Source organism: Curcuma longa, chromosome 15 (assembly GCF_044706935.1).
Source record: "Curcuma longa cultivar G26 ecotype Majalengka, Jawa Barat chromosome 15, ITB_CL_G26_1.1, whole genome shotgun sequence".
NCBI classification, from domain to species: Eukaryota; Viridiplantae; Streptophyta; class Magnoliopsida; order Zingiberales; family Zingiberaceae; genus Curcuma; species Curcuma longa.
The window spans coordinates 711,787-728,265 of record NC_133875.1 but is presented as its reverse complement, the minus strand read 5'-3'; the positions used below and the strand labels follow the sequence as shown (position 1 = coordinate 728,265).

Sequence of the window (16,479 nt, the reverse complement as noted above, 5' to 3'; positions counted from 1 at the left end):
TAGACAGTACTTTTACTATAAAAAATCCCTGAAAATAAATTACCTGTGACTTGCAGTTCAACAAATTGTGAAAGGGACAAGCAAGTTGAAACTTATTTAAAAATCTCACGGTATGAAAATCTAACTCGTCTTGAAATCTTCTCTTATCAGCTAAACAGAACCGTTCTAGAAAGTTTACTTTTTTAATTGGGTTAAATAAAGTTAGTGTTCAATTAAAGGTTCACAATCTTTAGACATTAAAAGTGTAGCTATTCAACTGAAGGTAAGAGGTGTAGAATTGTTTTCCTCTATTCTTCCAATTATGCTAACCACTATAAAGACCACCAGATTTTGGGCACAAGCATGGGATGTGGGATACTCACAAATCTATCATTGCAGGCATAAGATCTCCGAAAAAAGAACCGGTGGCAAAGGACCATCGCTGCACCAATTGTAGTTTGTGGCCTGCAAAAAAAATGTCATAAGAAATTTGATCTGACAGCCTCGCAGCATAATCTAAAAAATAACTAGAAATAAGAATAACCAAAGAGCAGCTAAGGGCAGCGAAATTACAAGTCGAGCCTGAGCCCAAGATGCTGGAGGTACGAGCAGTAGGAGTACCGCAACTGTGTTTCAAGCAGGCAATCGATCCCGTCCTTCCTTGAAGGGGAACACATCTCGATCTCCCTCCTGGTAACAAGCGGTGCGTCCTCCGCTTCCGAACGCACGGGTTCCCGTCGCTCGTGGGGCTGCGCATCGCTCAGGGCACGGCGTCGCGAGTTTTCTTCTTCTCGCCTCGGCGACTGTATGAGGGACCAGCAACTAGAGAACACCGGATTACAGTCCGCGCCGGCGTCCCAAACGGGTCCGTCGGGCTTGATCCTCCTTTTCTTTGTCGGGGGCGGACCACCTGAAGCGACATAGAAGTCTGAAAATGTATGATCTCGTTGCCTTCTAGAAAAGGGAAGATTCGTGTAATGGTGTAATGGTGACCTGAAAATGGAGTAACCTGAAATTTAAAATCCTTATTCTAACCCTAATCGAAGAAAAAAGATTGAAGCCGTACTTGGAACTCAGAGAACTGGAGGAGCACGGGCCTGGAAGAGCACGGGAGGAGCATGAGGAGGTCACCGTACGCACTGGAGGAGCACCGCCCTAGACGGGAGCACGGGCCTGGAGGAGCACCGGATGCGGCTTCCGTTCTATCTTCGTCTTCGCCTCTTCACAACGGAGGTGCGAAAGGGGCGGGAGAAGAAGAGAGGCACGAAAGGGGGGCGGGTGAAGAGGGCAGGCACGAGAGGGGGGTCGGGAGAGAGGCACGAAAATGGGACGCGCGGGAGAAGACGAGCTAGAGGTGCGAGCGGGAGAAGACGAAACTAGAGGTGCGAGTGAGGAGTACGCACGAAGGAAATCGCGGACTCGCCCGATAAAAAACCTGGATATAAACCCTCTAAACCCTCAACGACAACGGTCAACGACAATACTTTTTAAAAGCGTTGTCTTTGACAAAAAAAACCCGCTAAAAGACAACGTTTTCGACAATGATTTTTTAATAGACCCTATAGCCTTTGCTAGATGATGAGTACCCAACAAGGATCCCTTCATCCGCCTTGGCTTCAAATTTCCTTAAATCATCCTTGGTGTTTAGAATGTAGACCTTACATCCAAACACTCTAAAGTAGTTTACTTTAGGGATCTTTCCACTCCATAGTTCAAATGGTGTTTTTCCTAAAAATCTATGAATTACCACCCTATTTTGGATGTAGCAAGCAGTGTTAACTGCTTCTGCCCATAAATAGGTGGGTAATGAGTATGCATTTAGCATTGTTCTAGCGGCTTCTTGCAATGCCCTATTTTTCCTCTCAACAACCCCATTTTGTTGAGGCGTCCTTGGGCATGAGAACTCATGCTTGTACCCATTTTCTAAGCAAAATTTGGAGAAGTTTGAGTTTTCAAACTCTCCACCATGGTCACTCCTAATCCTATTGATTTTTAGAGTTCTTTCATTTTCTACCCTTTTGCTAAACCCAATAAAGATAGCTAAGGTATCATCCTTATTTTTCATAAAATACACCCAAGAGAATCTAGAATAATCATCTACAATTACCAAGCAATATTTGTTTCCATTTAAAGAAGGAGTGCTATGACAATCAAATAAATCTAAATGCAATAGCTCTAAGGGTAAAGTAGTGCTAGTTAAGGTTTTACCTTTGTGTGATGACTTAGGTTGCTTACCCTCTTGGCATGCATCACACATCTTGTCCTTGATGTACTTGAGCTTTGGTAGTCCTTTCACCAACTCCTTGTTAGCCACTTTAGCTATGGTCTTCATGTTGATGTGTCCAAGTCTCCTATGCCATAGCCATCCTTCCTCTTCTTTTGACATGAGACACTCAATAGTAGGGTTAGAAGCAAGAGACAAATTTATATAATAAAGATTTTGGCTCCTATGTCCTTCTAAGATTACATTTTTCAAACCCACTTGTCTAACCAAACATTTGTTGGCATGAAACTCAACTTGATAGCCCGAGTCACATAATTGACTCACACTAAGCAAGTTAAATTCCATGTCCTTGACTAAGAGGACCTTGTGGATTGTGATTGTAGGTGAAACCTCAATGGTACCTCTACCTATTATTTTGAGTTTGCCACTATTCCCAAATGATACCTTTCCTTTCTTCATATATTTTAGTCTTGTGAACTTACTTATATCTCCGGTCATGTGGCTTGAACATCCGCTATCCATAATCCACATATCGGTATCCTTCTTCTCTCTCACCTATACAACATAAAATACATCACTTTTGGGTACCCAAAAACTTGACTCACTAACATTTTGTAAATACTTCTTAGGGACCCAAGCTTGTCTAACTTTATCCTTAGGTGATTTGTTCAAAGACCCATGTCTACCTACTAGTGATATATATGAAACCTCCTTAGGTCTATACCCAATTCCAGCTTTGTTATATACTGCCCTTTGACTGTTCAATACCATATCAAGGTTTCTAGACCCAAGTGTGAATTTTTCTAGGCACTTCTTTAACTCAACAATTTCACCTTTTAGTTTTTCATTTTCATCACATAGATCAACATGGTCAACATCGGTGTTTCTAGTAGTCCTAAGTTCCTCTTTCAAAGCTCTAACTTTAGATTTAGATTTAACTAGTGCATTTTTGAGAAAAGCAATTGTACGATAAAGAAATTTTACTCTAGCACTATCTATTACCTCATCCTCGCTTGAGGAGGATTCGTCACCGCTTGATTCTTCACTTGAGGTGTCATGGTCACTCTCTCGTGCCATGAGTGCCATGTGCCGGGTGATGTGGCACAACTCCTCCTCATCGTCCGAAGAGTCACTACTTGAGTTGTCCCACGTGGCTTGAGCTACCATCACCTCCTTCTTCTTGTCCTTCTTCTTCCTTTCTTTTGAGTCTTCTTTCTTCTTTAGATTCGGACAGTTTGGCTTGATGTGTCCCTTCTTGTTGCATTCATAGCAAGTCACGTTAGGATTATAATTCAAACTTTGAAATTTACCTTGGGGTGGTGTGAACATCTTTTTAACATCTCTCCTGGTGAACCTCCTCGACTTCCCCATCATTCGTTTTACATAATGTGCCACCTCTTTCGCCGACATCTCTTCGTCACTATCTGAGGATTCCTGCTCGGACTCGGATGATGCTTCCTTCTCCTTCTTCTTCTTCTTGTCCTTCTTTTCTACAAACAAAGCTATACCTTTCTCTTTCGTTGACAAGTTAGCTTGCTCATGTAATTCAAATTCACAAAATAATTCATCTAGCTTGACAACAGATAAATCCCTTGACACTTTATAAGCATCAACCATCGATGCCCATAAAGTGGTTCGGGGGAAAGCTTGAAGAACATACCTTACCAGATCACGGTTGTCGATCTTCTCACCTATGACATGGAGACCATTCACGATCTCCTTGAATCGCCCGTGCATCTGGCTCACCATCTCATTTGGCTTCATCGTGAAGGTTTGTAGTTGCCCAACCAAGAGATCCCTCTTGGCTCGTCTCGATTCGCTCGAACCTTCATTTAGTTCGATGAGCTTTTCCAAAGCTCCTTGGCCGAATTGAATGGGCCCACTTTGCTTAGTTGCTCCTTTGATAGTCCACATTGTAATGTAGTGGTGGCTTTAGCGTTTGCTTGCGCTTTCTTGCATACATCTTTGGACCAATCTTTTGTAGGGAGAGGGGCTCCAGATGCATCCTTGGGTTTTTCGAAGCCATCTACAACACTAAACCAGTTTTCAATATCATTCATTAAGTAATACTCCATTCTACCTTTCCAGTAGGCAAAATCATTGCCGTCGAAGTAGGGCGGTCGTGCGGTGTTGTATCCCTCTTGAAACGCCATTTAGTTCTTTCGGTTGAGCGTTAGTTCGCGCGAAAGGCAACCTTGCTCTGATACCACTTGTTGGGATCGGTGCGTTCGCTAGAGGGGGTGAATAGCGATTCTTCAAATTTTTCTGCGAAAATGTTAGCGGAAGCAAAATAAATATGAAAATGAAGAACAATCGCTAACCCGGTTGTTTACTTGGTATCCACCTCTTACGAGGTGACTAATCCAAGGATCCACACACACAGACGACCTTTTCACTATGAAAACCCTCCTTTTCGAAGCACGCTTCGAAGGTGGAGAAAACCCTCACAAACTGATCTCTTCCTTTCACAAGATTGATTAGTGAAGTATGGAGGAAGAGTAGAGCTTTACAAGGTCAGAGAATTGCCAGAGAAAATGATGAAAAAGAATTATTATTTTCTTCGGCGTCGTTTGCTATTTTTATATTTTTTCGTACACCAGTCGACTGCTCCAAGGGCCAGTCGACTGATGGGCTTCAACGGCTCTTTAATCTGCATTTAATCAGCCAGCTGTCGCCTCAACGGTCACTTAGCAGTCGACTGCACCATGAGCAGTCGACTGCTCCAGTCGACTGCTCCACTCGACTGATCTCTCTGTGAACTCTGTGTGTGCTTCTGATCAACCACCAGTCGACTGCTCCAAGGGCCAGTCGACTGATCAAGCTGAAACTCCCCATTCAGCTTCTTTTTCAGCCCTTAGCCTTGACGCAAACCTTCAAACGCCTTCCACAAGCCTCGTGCCCTTCCTTGCACTAGCTTGAGACGTTTCCCTCAGCTTCGTCGTGCTAAGTCTCCCTTTGCCAAGAGGCGCCGTGCCTCCGGGACTTCATCCTTTGCCAAGAGGCCTTGCCTCCGGGACTTCATCCTTTGCCAAGTCTTCCAACCTGGACTTTCCTGTGGACTCAAACCACACAAGTTAGATCACCAACATTGCCTAACTTAAACTCATTTTAGCCAAACATTAAAATCCAAATCACTTGGGGCAAGATTGCACCAACATGGGGATGGCGAGTGCAGATAGTGACTTGCATTTGATTGCGATGGTTGTTGCATATTTACATGCATTCGTTGATAGATTATTACATAGTTTACTTTACTCATATGGATGTGGTTGTTGTACTTATTTGCTATGATTGTTGCACTACGTGTCATTACATACATGATTACATTTACATGATTCTTATGATCATGATTCATGTTATTTGCTAATTCCTGTTAATTGTTGATTATCATTTATCTTGTCTATACATATTCATTCTGGGATGTACACTTTTGTTATTCCTGTTGATCTATTTGTACATGCACTTCTATTCTGTATCCACTGAGTATCTAATGCTCACTACCCAGACCCTAGGATTGTCTTATTTTCTCCCCAAGTAGCAGATAGGTGGATAGTACTTGGAGTTTGGATATCTGACCGACTGTATCCATCTCACATCGGAGGATATTTGCATGTGTTGGTTTGTTTGAATTTTTGTTGCATTCGATATGGTTGTAGTTGTGGACTTATAAACTTATTGTGAGTATCAAATTTTCTGGATTTACATTTGTATTATATGCATGTGATAGTAGTAGTTGTGGTCGTGTGTGCCTTATATGTTATCTGTTATGTATCTGTGTGGTGTGTTAAAGGACATGTAGTCCTTATTTCGGCCATGTGGCCTGTATATCTCAGTATGTATTCATGGAATGTCATTATTACATGGAAGATGCTGTCGAAATTTTTCAGACGACCTTCCGAGACGTGACAGATAGATAGTGATAGAGAAATAACGTTGATGATAGCATAACAATATAAAAAGTAAATATAATATGTTGTTGACGAACACCTATTCAAATGTTATACCAATTATGAATTTTAACTACTATAACGTACTATTAATGATTGTCGATTTGAGTTGAATAATATCTCACTTATACATTATGCATATATTGAAGTAATTAGAAATTATAATGGCTATACATAATAATTATAATTTATAATTATTATAATATAATATTGATTAATGTTAATTTGAGTTGAATACGATCTTACTTGTGTACATATTTTAATAATTATAATTAATTATTATGTCAATATGTAGTTGACTAATGTTATTGGAATTGAATATGATCACACTTTTACATATATTATAGTGAATCATAATTATTATAATATATAACAATTATAATGTATAGTTATTACAACATTCAAACTAGTAGATGTAAGGAGGGATAGTTTTGAAAAACAAAGACACTGTATTGATGATTAATAAAAAAAAGAATATCTAAAAGGCATTATATGTTGAGGTTTTGAAATAGTAATAATATATTATTGTTTAATATGTAATTTTATAATCTAGACTATAGCATATAAATATATAAAATCATAATATATTATTATGCATGACAGTTCAATTTGTTCATATATGATACTTTTAAATTCGATATAAAAAAATAGCACTAGTGTGGAAGCTGTGTTCCACCTCCGGCGCGTGCTATCGGATTCGGATCGCTTTAGGCAGCGGATCTGGCGCGTGTTTCATGTACCGGTCACATTCCCCGGATGAAGCAGTAGCGGAAACGCGCACTCGACCGTGCTGCTCACCAATCACCGCCGTTAATTTCTATCCTTTTTTATGTTCTTTCCTTTTTTTTCCCTCGCCAGTCGTCGCATCCTGATTTGGGAAGAGAGGGGCGGAACCGCGGAGGGGCAGGCAGGGGCCTAAGATCGCCGATCTCCGCACTCGTCGATCGTATCCCGGCTGCAGACTCAAGAGATCGGAGGGCTCAAGGCCGGGGTTTCCTCAGCGGGTCGGAGGAGATGAACATCTTCAGGTTAGCGGGCGACATGACGCATCTCATGAGCGTCCTCGTCCTCCTCCTCAAGATCCACACCATCAAATCATGCGCCGGCAAGTCCTACCGTTATTCTTTATGTTTTATTCTCTTGGAATCTGGTTCGGGTTTGGTCCGAGGATTCGCCCCTGAAAGGGGAGATCTTGGGTGATCCATTTTGTGAATCTTCTTGCGTAGAGAATGTGGATCCCGTGTGTGTGTTTTCTGTATGTCTGGTTTAGATTGGTCGTGTAGTGAATGCATACTTAGCTTCCAATGGGGCAGGTGGTGGTGTGGCGGTCGTCTTCTAATTCCATTTTCTAAATTCTCATGGACGAATATGACCTCTAGCAGAAGATTTCGAAGACCAAAACATGTTGGTTTTTTTTTTTTTTAAATGCTTGGGGATACATTCATTATAATTCCTTTCATTCTATTATAACTATTGGGGTGGGGGTTTTATGCCTATCTTCTCCCATACAAATTTGGAATCTCACTGCAGTGGTGCAAACCAAAGATTAAGTTTTAAGTTCATTAATTCACTGAGAACTATTTAGGGGTAATGCTAAATGTATCCCACAGCATTTGCTTCATTAGCTTTGCTTTTCCATTGTATACTGCCGTGTGAGATAGAGATGGTGAGTGACTACTTCTACACATTTAGGCATGTGAAAATTAGTAATTTGGTGTGGAAAATTCTCCTGGACCTATGAAAAGTATCTTAAATATGTATGTATAATTCATAAGATTTAAAAGGGGATTATGATCTAGATATTTGCTTCCCATTTGAGTCCAAATACAGAGTAAAGAGAATAAGAAAAAGGTTATATATTAACCAAAACATTCTATACAGCTTCAACCTCATACTCTTCAAGATATGACGGGTTAATAACTCTCTCTTGCTAAGTTTTCATAGCAAGATTTTTGTGTTTAACTGTTGAATATTTTAGGTGTCCTATCATCCAATATCTTAAAGGAGTACAAATGGTCAGCCAATTGCATAGAATATATGCAGTATGCCATTGCATGTGCCATTGTTATCTCTATTTTTTATAAAATTAAATTATATCTTTAGAAAATGATAGACATATCTTCAACAAAGGATATTAATCAATCCATATAATTTGTAATTCCGTGCAAAAAAGTCAATCACATAATGTAAAAACATATAATATATGGCAATATAGAATAGGTCATGAGTATCAGTTAAATGCATATAATAATACTGAATTGTTTATCTTTTGCCAAACAATTGTTCAAGTTAACACTTACAGTGCATGCTAACAGATCAACAGTCTTTCACAATCCATTAATTAGTCTTCTTTGGTGGAGAAAAAACATCAAAAGGTTTCTTCATATTTGTATGAACTGAATTAGTTTTTCTTCCTTTTAATCACCTGGTGTGTCTAGCCAGTCTAGGTACTCAATCTGCCTAAAGGCACATCACATATGCGATGTAGACTGTAGTCCTTTGTCTACAACACTTTTTAGAACATTGTCATCATCATTACTAGTTAGGCTTTTTGAAGCATCTATTTGGTTTCTATTAGTATTTGAATGGAATCGTGAGCCTATTTGATGTCTAAGAACCACAATATGAGTTAGGAGAATTTTTTAATTTCTAGGTATCCTGTTAGAGAGTCATTGTGTTCTCTTTCAATAGATTTTGAAAAAAAAGAGGCTATATCCATGAAAAAACTTTCTTACCCAAGGCTGCTCAGAAACCATGTGTCCAATACACCGAGTGGTTATCAGTTCTTCATAGAGTGGTTAGCAGGTCTTGAAACACGCCGATGGGTCTTATTGACTAACATAAAACTTTATATATATTATATCTCTCTCCACTTTTGGAGGCTTGTTATCCTCCTCGAATTTGAGAATATCTTTTAAGACATGGGAAACTGAAGGAACTGGAAGAAGACTATAGTTTTATTTATACCACTTTTTCTTAATTTTCTATGATCATTTAGCGACCTTTCCAATAACTAGTTGACTGATTTCATTGTATACAACCTTTGATTCTTTTTCACCTATAAAGCGTGTTTTAGGAAGATAATATATTGCTGTTTAGGAGATGTCACAACCAATGGAATATATATATTTTCTGTTATTGCTGTTTTATTCCATGTGATTACAATACCTATTTTTTGATTTGGTTCAACTTCTCATATTATATTTAGTTCATTGTATCTCATTATATTGTGATGAATTTATATGAATATAACTTGTGAAGTTACAATGGCTATCTATTTGAAACCACGACAACTAATACAGCTAATGAATGGCATCTCTGTTGGCTCAGCAGAGGATAAACAAACCTTCTTTTTACTTGTGCCAAAAAAGAGATAATTTTTTTTAAACTGATTTATTTCCTCACCCATATATTTTTGCTCCCTCTACCTAACCTAATTTAAAGTTTTAACCCATATCTTTCTAGCCATCTATATTCAGTAGAACAAGATGCAAAATCTTAGCATTTTCTGTGTTTGATATATATTTAAACATCAAATTTTACCCTCTTGTATGGAATTCTCTTCCATATTCACTTTTTTTGATTGGGTCGTTAGTATCCATTGCCACTAATATTTAGTTGTTTTTGTCCTCCATCTATTAATTAAGATTTCAGCATCTACCTAGTAGATAAGCTTCTCTGGATATATATTTTGCCTTTGTTTGGTTTGGAGTAAACAAATTGTGATTCTTGATACAATATGTCAAATTGTTTTTTTTGCTGTTCATAGAGTTTAACAAAGTTAGTCATTCTTGATACAGGTATATCTTTGAAGACCCAAGAGCTCTATGCTCTTGTTTTTGCCACTCGTTACTTGGATATATTTACTGATTTTATCTCGGTTTATAATACAATTATGAAGCTTATATTCTTGGGGAGCTCATTTTCAATTGTCTGGTACATCCGAAGACACAAGATTGTTCGCAGATCTTATGACAAGGACCAAGATACTTTTCGGCACTTTTTCCTTGTTTTACCATGCCTACTGTTGGCCCTAATTATAAATGAAAAGTTCACGTTTAAGGAGGTAATAAACCAATATGCTAATTTTTATGAAAATTGTGCAATTCAATTGTAACTATGATGGTCTTTGGGCAAACATATTTTATTTTAGAATTATTCTTGTTATTTTTTATCTAATTTCTCTTTCTCTTTTGTCCTGCAATATTCTTTTAATAATAGGTTTTGTGGACCTTCTCCCTGTATCTGGAAGCAGTTGCAATACTTCCTCAATTGATATTGTTGCAAAGGACAAGAAATATTGACAACTTAACTGGTCAATATGTTTTTCTGCTGGGGTAAGGTGTCTTCCTGAAATTCTGAAATTTTGATTTGGGTATTTGCATCCTACTGGAATGACTTATTTGCTCTTTGAAGATGAGCCTTAAACTTTCTGCTATTTATGCTGCTTTGTCACGCCTAAGTGGTTACGAATTGCCTATATTATTAAACAAATATGCATTTGGTTTGTGGAAGTAAAAACTTGTTTCTGACTTCTTAGAAAGCATTTTATTTTCTTATATATTTTTGTTATAATTTTTTTTTTCCTTTGGGGGGAAATGAATCCTGAGCATTGCAAAAGTTTTTTGGAAACGAGTCCCCCTCTATGGATGGGTTGTAACACTACTTTCTGTAGCATTGCCCTATAGGGTTTATGGTTCTAAGAGTATGTTTACTTGGAAAGGGAAGGATCCAAAATGGAGGGTGAGGGGTTGGGGGAAAAGAAAGAAATTTTGTTTACTTGAATTGATGACAGAGAGAAGGGGACCAAAGAAGGATTCATCTCTCTATTTTGGGTCTTCTCTACTTACATTTATCCACCCAAGTTGGATGAATTGGAGTAGAAGTGTTAAAAGATTAATCATACCCCTTTACTCATGAACACTATTGATTGGGGTAGATAGAGACATGTGTTGATAGGTTGAAGGGCAAATTGCCATTCCTACTTCAAATAGTGGTTGATGCTATTGCATATTTTGTCAAAAGTCCTAGTGGAAAATCTGTGGCTCTGACTGCTCTACTTTCTAATTGGGACTCTGGAGCACTTGCTATTTAATGCACCCTGAAAGTTGTTGGGACTAATAAAATTGATTGAATTATATTTATTTAAAGTTCTGATCTTTATGGGAAACAACTTGTTATTTGAAAATTTTTCTAAGTATGCAAAAGGGATAGTCTATTTAATACAGTAGTGTGTGTGTGTGTATTCTTTTGTGATTTCAACAAAGATTATTGACTTGAAACTTAATATGACATCGTGCACTTTCGACACAGTGCATATAGAGCATTGTACATCCTGAACTGGATTTACCGATACTTCACTGAGCCTCATTATGTTCATTGGATAAGTAAGACTCATCTTCCTTTTCCGTTTTCCTTTTTCATGAAGCTTTAGCTTATTCTCATATCACCCTTGGATTGGATCTTTTCTGCAGCATGGATCTCTGGATTAGTTCAGACACTGCTTTATGCTGATTTTTTCTACTATTACTTGAGCAGGTGAATGATCTTTTCAATATCTTAGAATAATTACCACACTCTTTCATCTTCCATCTTTACCGAGCATGGAGAGTTTGATATAATTTGCAGTTTGAAGAACAATGTTAAGTTCAAGCTACCAGCATAACTTCATCACTTGGAGACCAACTGTAGTAGGATCTAGTTGTGTGAATGTGGAAGGCTTCACTACTGTAAAGTATGTTCTCTTGTTAAAGTTGGGCTTTCTGAAGTGCCTGATCTTGTTAGCACTCATATTCATTTTTTTTTATTAGGTAAACATATCTGAAATTATGTGCTGTCATTTTATCCAACACTAGCAACTTTGAACTGTTTGGTTCTATTTTTTATTCCTTCTTATGAACGCATGTATGTATACTGGAGCTCAGATCTAATGTTTTACTTGCTTGGCTAAGATGACAAATTTGGCAAAGTCTTATTATGTTTGAGTATCAAAATGCAATTGCAATTTATATATTATCTTGCAGTTTACTGTATCTGAATCTGTTTTAAAATGGGTGTTATGGTCAAAAACCATACTACTCTTTGAGAAGTTGGCTGGAGGGTTCTTTTGAGTGTGGTGATCAGCTGAGGTGAGTTGCGTTTGGCTGGAGTGGATCCCAAGAATATTGAAAAGGAAAAAAAATGGGTCAAAATTAAAAGGTTAAAATAGCATTCTAATATATATATATATATATATATATATATATATATATATATATATATATATATATATATATGATATACTGCGCAACTCATTTCCATCGGCTAATGGTCTAATCAGTCGTCGGAACTTATATTATAGCAGATTAGTCGTAAATAGCCCCTTTGGCTATTTATCTGCCCAATATTATAGTAAGGGGTAGCAGAGGTACTTATATTATATACAGGCGGATTAGTCTACTTAGTCGTAAATAGCCCCTTTGGCTATTTACGACTAAGTAGAATAAACCATCTTACTAAAATAGAAAGACCTCTGCTATAACTTACTGGTTTGGGAAGCCCCTATTGAGTCGAAAATAGACCCAAAGGCTATTTATATGCCCCAAAAATATAGTAAGTTGTGGCAGAGGTACTTATCTTATATTTAGTAGGATTAGTCTACTTAGTCGTAAATAGCCCCAAAGGCTATTTCTTCTACTCAGCATAGCTGAGGTCTGAACCATAATAAATGAGTCATGTACATGAACCAAGAGATATATGAATTTTGTAATTCATGTATCTAAATAGAATAAGTACATGTTTCTAATTAACGTAATGTGATCTAGAGATTTTTATTGTGTAGCAAAAATAGTCTTGTAATGTGAAGTTAAAAATGAAGTCATTTTGCAATATAACTCCTCTTTTCTTCCTAGAAATCTATTTGAGAGCCCACAACCTTCCAACAAAAATAACGAGACAAAATTTTGCCAGTCCTTTAGAACTTTCTTTCCGAAGCAAATAAAATTTTCACTTTTCTAAGACCCAAACCATACTAAATGTCAGGAAAAAAAAGAGAAAAATTAAAGACTAAAAATTTAAAACAAAATACTCTATCTTGTGTATTAATCCCATTACACAGCAATCACGAAGGAGATAACGAAGAACTACCGGGAACTCGAGGACTTTGGCAATGGCTTCAAGAAGAGGTGGGGAGACGCCGATGAAGTCCTTCCCGGGGTCCTTGTGGACAGGCACACCGAGTTTGGAGAGCCTCCAGAAGCCGACCTCCCTATTCTTGATGTCGGATTCGCGCAGCGAGCGGTTGACCTTTCGAAGGTGCTTTTTCTCGGAGGGGTAGCGCTGCTTCCCAGTGCGCTTCGCGCATCGGACCGCCAGTGATCTTACAGAGGTCGATGAGGGAAGAAACGCGCAGTAGGGTTTAGGAGCAGGGTTTTGGGGATGGCAGACGAGAGTGAAGGGGTGAAGCTTTGCAGCTGCGTCCATGAGCACGACACCAAGAGGGGTTTCACCTCCATGGAACCTTATCCCGCTTTTAAAGATTGGCGAGTTCGCCGTCTTTTTAAATTCGCACCTACATGTGTGCAAAATACAAATATACCCCTTCAAGCCCGTAACTTCAAAATTAAATATTTTGTAATCCGGAACTCTTAGTTTCGGAAATTTATGAACCACGCCCCTGTATGCTATAAATTCTTAATTTTTAATTAAAAAAATAGTTGGGATTCTTGTCACAACAAATTCCTATCACAAATTTGTGACAGGATCTAGACCGTTAGATTTTAAAATAGAAGATTAAATCTAAGTCATCATAATCACCCATTCAATCTACGGCCTGGATTTAATCTTAACTTTAAAATCGAACGGTGCAGATTCCCGTCACAAATTTGTGACAGGAATTTGTTGTGACAAGAAGCTTTATTTTTTTTAAAAAAAGCTGCTTGTCACAATATACTCCTGTCACAAATTTGTGACAGGAATCTGCACCGTTCGATTTTAAAGTTAATATTAAATTCAGGCCGTAGATTGAATGAGTGATTTACTTTAGGGTTTAGGGTTTAAAGGTTTAGCGATCGACTGTTGATTTTAAAATTGAACGGTCCAGATTTCCGTCATAAATTTATGACAAGAGTGTATTGCGACAAGTATCCCTTGTATATTCTTAGCTTGTCCCTTCCACAACAAACAAATCCAAATCATGATTAAACTTCTTAGAAATTCACGAACACCCCCTATGTTCTTGAGAATTTTCAAATGCATCCCTCCTGTGTTTAAATTTTCAAAAGTTATCATTTATCTCGTCGTGCAATCTAATCGTGGTTAAGGTTGACCATAGCCTAAGTCTACGATTTTGATATTTGAGCAATATAATTTTTGAAGTCCAAGTAAGTCAAATAAACCAGACACTTAGCATTAATTAGAAGTCGAACTAGTGTTGGCATTCGAAAATCTAAGTGGTTCTTGGTTGATAAAAAGTCTTAATATATCAAAGTTGTCATAAAGTTAATCATGGGTGAGGATGTCTAGATAGATTAAAAGTGATTAGATGTTAGCAAAACTTGTAACAGTGAACTTTAGGCAAATAAAGAAGTCATATAGAAGTGAACTTTATGCAAATGTGGAAATCCTAGAAGTGAATTCTAGGCAAGTATAGAAGTCCTAGAAGAGTGAATTATTAAGAAGGTGTTGAAGTCTCAGAGAAGTAAACTTTAGACAAACGTAGAAGTCCTAGTAGATCAAGTAGATTAGAAACAAGACAGGTGAAAAGTCCTGATATGTATGATAGATTAGATACTAGGTAGGAGTCTTAGATGAGTGAACTCTAAACAAGTAAGGAAGTGGTGAAGGAGTGAACTCTAAACAAGTGTGGAAGTCTTGGTAGACTGAATTTTAGACAAGTATAGAAGTCTTGAAAAAATGAATTTTAAGTAGGTGTGGAAGTCTTAGAGGAGTAAACTCTAAGTATGTCTAGAAGTCTCGGTAGCTAATAGGTCAGGTAGATTAGATATCAAGTAGGTAACATAATTAAGAGTTTCATCCTAATTCTTTTGTAATTAGTAAATTTTAATTTTCAAGCGGCCGGAAGAGTTTCTAGTTGATCGTAGCTTCAATCCATTGAAATAGAAGTTCGAGCAACGAAGCACAAGGACTCAATTCAAGAGCTGATGTGGCAAAGATGAACTTAAGTCATGGTGATTGTAGATTAATCCAACCAACTAGAAGACCCCGTTAGCATAGAAAAGTGCAACTTATCTAGATAGATAAGCCTACGAGGGAAATACTTTGAGTGTCCGAAAAGATTTTTCGAACAACTTGAAAGTTTTCAGTCAACTAAAAATAGGATGCGAGTGACTTAAAAGAGGATAATCAATGAAGAACCGTCATTGGATAACACTTCATCTAGGTAACCAGACAAGGGGTTAGGTCAATCGAATCACCCAAAGAATAAGCGATATAAAGGGCTTCGAAGGACACACTTAGAACATTAAAAAAATTCAAAATATACTCTCAAACTCTCATAATTATTGTTGTTTATTTGTTCATGAAGATGTCAGGATGAGTATTGTTGCATCCAAAATAAGTAATACTTAGAACATAAAAAAAATTCAAAATCTACTCTCAAAATCTCTCATAATTATTGTTGTTCATCTGTTCTAGAAGATGTCAGGATGATTATTATTGCATTCGGGGCTTCCAAAGGCAATCTATCATTATCAAGTTTTTATAACTTTTACTCACTACATTTCATTAATTTTATTTGTACCCATTTTTTGTATTTGTGTACTGCTATAAGAGAATAGAGATTTGAAAAAAAAAATCTACCTCTAGAAGGTGTCTGACAAAGAACCATAGTGGACTCATGGTGAGACTCATAGGTCATGAAATAGGAACCTAAGAGTTTCAAATTACATAAAACTCAGTGTTGTGCTTATGTTATTTTATTTATTGTGTTTTTATATTTTTGTTGCATACTAATAATTGTAAATAAGTACGATCTCAAAATTAAAAGAAAAGATGAAGTGCTATCCACCTCTCCCTCTAGTGCTCTATCATTTAAAAATATTCTTAGTTCCTCAAAAGTTTAATATTTGATAAAATGAGTGGTTCACATTTAACAAAAGGCAAAAATCAAGAGGATGCCTTTTTTTTCAAATCAAAGCCCCACTTTAATTTTTTTTTTTATCAAAAAGACATCCCACGCCACTATTCAATCATATATAATTACTTAACGACCCTTTAGTACTGTTCAATATCGTTATCTCCGATCGAAACTGTAGCTGCTTGATAACTAACATTTGATATATTATTTTGGATCTTATACTTGATAGTTTAATTCTCTCGTGTGCTTAAATC

At 37.4% G+C, this 16,479-nt stretch overlaps 2 protein-coding genes across 3 annotated transcripts; one reads left to right on the top strand and one right to left on the bottom strand.

The window, feature by feature from the left end:
- Nucleotides 1-290: 290 nt before the first annotated feature.
- Nucleotides 291-2,365, bottom strand: LOC141846467 (uncharacterized). Its single transcript, XM_074734513.1, has 3 exons — nt 2,215-2,365; nt 553-988; nt 291-444 (listed from the first exon to the last, which is right to left on the bottom strand). The coding sequence occupies exons 1-3, from the start codon at nt 2,363-2,365 to the stop codon at nt 312-314; spliced, it is 720 nt and encodes a 239-aa protein (XP_074590614.1). The 3' UTR covers nt 291-311.
- A 4,648-nt stretch (nt 2,366-7,013) lies between these two features.
- LOC141846682 (ER lumen protein-retaining receptor-like) lies at nt 7,014-12,073 on the top strand. 2 transcript variants are annotated; one of them, XR_012603351.1, is made up of 7 exons: nt 7,014-7,255; nt 9,951-10,216; nt 10,372-10,487; nt 11,464-11,537; nt 11,625-11,688; nt 11,779-11,884; nt 11,961-12,073. XR_012603351.1 is itself a non-coding variant. In XM_074734718.1 (6 exons), the coding sequence occupies exons 1-6, from the start codon at nt 7,165-7,167 to the stop codon at nt 11,813-11,815; spliced, it is 648 nt and encodes a 215-aa protein (XP_074590819.1). In that variant the 5' UTR covers nt 7,014-7,164; the 3' UTR covers nt 11,816-12,073. The 2 variants fall into 2 exon arrangements, 1 of the variants encoding a protein (XP_074590819.1); XM_074734718.1 differs by having other exon boundaries at nt 11,779-12,073.
- The last annotated feature ends 4,406 nt before the right edge of the window (nt 12,074-16,479 follow it).